Source organism: Myotis myotis, unplaced genomic scaffold, assembly GCF_014108235.1.
Source record: "Myotis myotis isolate mMyoMyo1 unplaced genomic scaffold, mMyoMyo1.p scaffold_m19_p_1, whole genome shotgun sequence".
Lineage (NCBI taxonomy): Eukaryota > Metazoa > Chordata > Mammalia > Chiroptera > Vespertilionidae > Myotis > Myotis myotis.
The window spans coordinates 78,171,078-78,174,813 of record NW_023416313.1 but is presented as its reverse complement, the minus strand read 5'-3'; the positions used below and the strand labels follow the sequence as shown (position 1 = coordinate 78,174,813).

Below are 3,736 nucleotides of genomic sequence, written 5' to 3'. Positions count from 1 at the left end.
CAACCCCAGCAGAGACAGAAGTTCAGGGGGATGTTCCCAGGGCAGACCTGGTCCTGAAGCTGCACCTGCCTCACTGAGCATCTCCACTCCGGAGTCCATTCTCGGGTAAGATTTTGGATAGAGGCTTTTCTATGAAGAATAAATTTATTTGCCCTAAATTAGGCAGGAGGTGCTGGGGACTTGGCAAGCGTGAGACATGAAAATTGAAAGACAGTGCTGCATGCCACGATGTTTTAAATATGAGACCATGGGGAAGTTTCTAAGCAGGGTGGGGAGGGAAGGGCAAAATAATCCTTTTGTTGATACAGACACACAGGCTTTGCAAAAGGTAATAGATTGAAGGCAGAATGGGTTCATACAAATCTATTTTTCTGAACAGAATTCAGTCATGAACATGAAAAATGGCCCTTGGTAATAGTTTACCAATGGGGAAAGGAGATAGAAACTACAGAATATCCCTACAGAATATCCCTGCAGGCAGTAGGATGCTTGCAATTATTGTTTATCATCTTTAACCTCTGTCACCTTTCATTCTCTCAATACACCTGTGAGGCAGGTAATGTCTTCTTTTTAGGGTGTGGACTAAGAGCTTCACCCAAGATAATTAAGAAAGTGAGGAAAATTTCAAACCCAGGCCAGGTCCTTTGCCTTCAAAACCTGGAGTCCTTTCCCTCTTGCTACACTAGGGACTTTGGAGGAAGGGGACAGATATCTCCAAGGACTAGGTGCTACCTGTGAAAGGGAAAAACCATAAAGATGGATGTTTGGTGTCTCCATTTGATGCCCAAAATTTTCTGAGAAATCCTGTTTGCAATTTTCTCCTCAAGCATAGCAATCTAGCAAACAGGCACAGATACACACACGCACACACATGCGCACACACACACACACACACACACACACACACACACACCACCTACAATAATAGATTAAATAGATTAAATAATACGGCAATAAAACAAATTCTGCCAATTCTGTAACATGTCATCTTTCCTCTGGCTGTTCCCCCCTCTTTGGAGGAAGAGCCTTTCACATAGAACCTTCACTGCTCACTTTGAGAGTGCACTGCTTAGAGGTGTCTGTGTGTGTGTGTGTGTGTGTGTGTGTGTGTGTGTGTGTGTGTCTGTCTGTGGTCACACAACACTAACACGAGTCTACAAGAAGAAAACAGCTTACTGCTACACTCACTACTATTCCTTTTAAAATGATTAAAGCTTCCCTAGGTTATGCAGACACTGTTTTCTAAAATGTTTTTAAATTTTTCATTTTTAAAAAATATATTTTTATTGATTTCAGAGGAAGGGAGAGGGAGAGAAAGATAGAAATATCAATGATAGAGAATCATTGATTGGCTACCTCCTGCACACCCCCGACTGGGGATCGAGCCCACAATCCAGATATGTGCCCAACCAGGAATTGAACTGTGACCTCCTGGTTCATAGGTTGACACTCAACCACCAAGCCACAATAGCTGGGCTAAATTCTTAATTTTTTTAAATTCAACTTCTTAACAGTGTTTGCAGACAAACTGGGTAAAATAGGGAATAACTCTGTCATCCTTTCCACCCCTTCCCCACTGGAAAATGGAGCTAGCAGGGGGCACAGCTATATAATGGAGCTCTTTCCCTTCCAGTACCCCAAAGTCTTTCCCTTCCAGTACCCTCTCCCTCAGAGATGCTCTGAATTTCAGGCAGGCCCAGGTTCCTAGGACTGGACTCTGTCACAGATTTCAAAATTAAGTGTGTATCTTTAAATCACCCAGAGAAGGTACTGCTGTAACAACCTTAAAGAATGGTTGAGTTTCAGATATACAAACAAGAAAAATATAGATGTAGAGTTTTACCCCTCTACTTTAAATCTAAGTAGATAAGTCTTGCTTGTTTTCATAGCAGGTAGCAGAGAAATATAAATGTTTGTGGTGTTTCACTAGAGATGGTGGCAAAAGCACCCAAAGAATAGAAGAGGAGAAACTTGCTTAGGAATTAGACGTCAGTAGGGAAGCAAATGATGATGATGACTTTTCTGTGTGGAGAGTTTGTTTTCCTTTACCCTGCAAACAAGAGAGAGAGAGAGAGAGAGAGAGAGAGAGAGAGAGAGAGAGAGAGAGAGAGAGAGAATATGACATCTGCAACTCAGTCCCCTGAGAATTATTTACATTTCTAATAAATGTCCAGGTGCTGCTGTGGGTGGAGAGAACCATTTTAGTAAGCAAGGCGTGGACAAAACCCCATGTCCTTCTGAGTCTTGAGCCCCTCTCACGCCCCTTCCCATTTCCCTCATTTCTACCACAGGGAGAGATGCTTGTGCCAGCCCACTTCCTGCTGCTGCTGCTGCTGCTGCTCCAAGGGGCCCCCAGGATGAGTCTGTCCCATAAGTTCTCCAAAGCCGAGTCCATCTTCTGCTGTATCAACATGGCCCTGTCTGAGGCCAAGAAGAACCAGCTGGAGGATATACCCCTGCTGAGCAAGAGAGGCTTCCCCTACCTACCCAGCCAGGACCCATCCTCAGATGAGGACAAAGAAAAGGATGAGGAGGGAGAAGACAAGAAGAAAAGGGCCTTCTCGGCTCCTAGGGGCAGTGGTGGAGCTGGGAGCTCTCGGTACAAGTACTTATCCCAAGCACAGCTCAAAGGGAAGCTGTACCAGAACAAGGCCAAGAGTGACCGGCACACCAAGTTCACTCTATCCCTTGATGTCCCCACTAATGTCATGAATGTCCTCTTAAACATTGCCAAGGCCAAGAACTTGAGAGCCAAGGCAGCTGCCAATGCCCATCTGATGGCACAGATTGGACGAAAGAAGTAGAATTGAGGACAGCAAGGCAGCCCATTAAGGACAAGGATGGAGGTCAGGTGGAGGGTAAGAAGTTGCCCACCCAACTGGTTTTTATTTTGTGGGCAGTCCAGTTTTACAGGCCGCCTCACTGCTCAACCCCTCTGATCCTTTCCTAGCTCCAGCCCAGCTTTCTCTATACAATACACAGGCATGCAGAATTGTCCCAACTTCACAAATATGAAGCTATTAAGGCCTCTCCCTATGTTCTGTGTCACTTTTTCTCTTTCCCCACACTTCTCCCCGAAGATCCCAGGCCTGAGAAGAGGGCACCTAGGGCTCCTCTCTTCACACAGCAACCCCAGCCAAGGCTGGAAGATTAAGAGACACACTGATTACCATCCTGCCACTAGATCCCTACCCTACCCTCTCGCTTCCATTAAATCAAGTGACTTCTTGAACCTTTGGCTTGTGTCAGTTCCTCTGAACTCAAAAAGGGAAGGCAAATGAGGGAGGATATAGATAAGTCAATTCCCCATCTCTCCCAGATGGGAATGGTTCTTGGGTGTCATAGGTAGAGTAAAGAAGAGCTTGGGAAAGATCAAACTGACAGGATTCTGTCAGCTATCATTCAACCTAGAGCCATCTCGATGGCTTGATCCCACCCAAAGGGTATATCCAGCAGGGATCTGCTGCCAGGATGATACCTGGGCTCTACAGGAGAAGGAGCTTTCAGTATCCCCGATGGGACACCCCACATCCTCATGGCCTGCTAGTGCATAGGGCTGGGAAGCCTTTCATATGTGCTCACGGAACCCACGGTAACTGCCCAGCATGGTGCTAAGCACCTGGGAGATGCTGATGTTTGAGGCAAGGCCGCTGCTCTCCACGAGTCAACATCTAAGCAAATAGACAAAACCAAAATGGAATTAAAAGCAAATACCACCAGGGAATATGTAAGTGAT

General features: G+C 45.7%; 1 protein-coding gene across 1 annotated transcript; it reads left to right on the top strand.

The window, feature by feature from the left end:
- The first annotated feature begins 2,297 nt into the window (after positions 1–2,297).
- Positions 2,298–2,804, top strand: UCN3 (urocortin 3). The gene has a single exon (XM_036310003.1). The coding sequence runs from the start codon at positions 2,298–2,300 to the stop codon at positions 2,802–2,804; it is 507 nt and encodes a 168-aa protein (XP_036165896.1).
- The last annotated feature ends 932 nt before the right edge of the window (positions 2,805–3,736 follow it).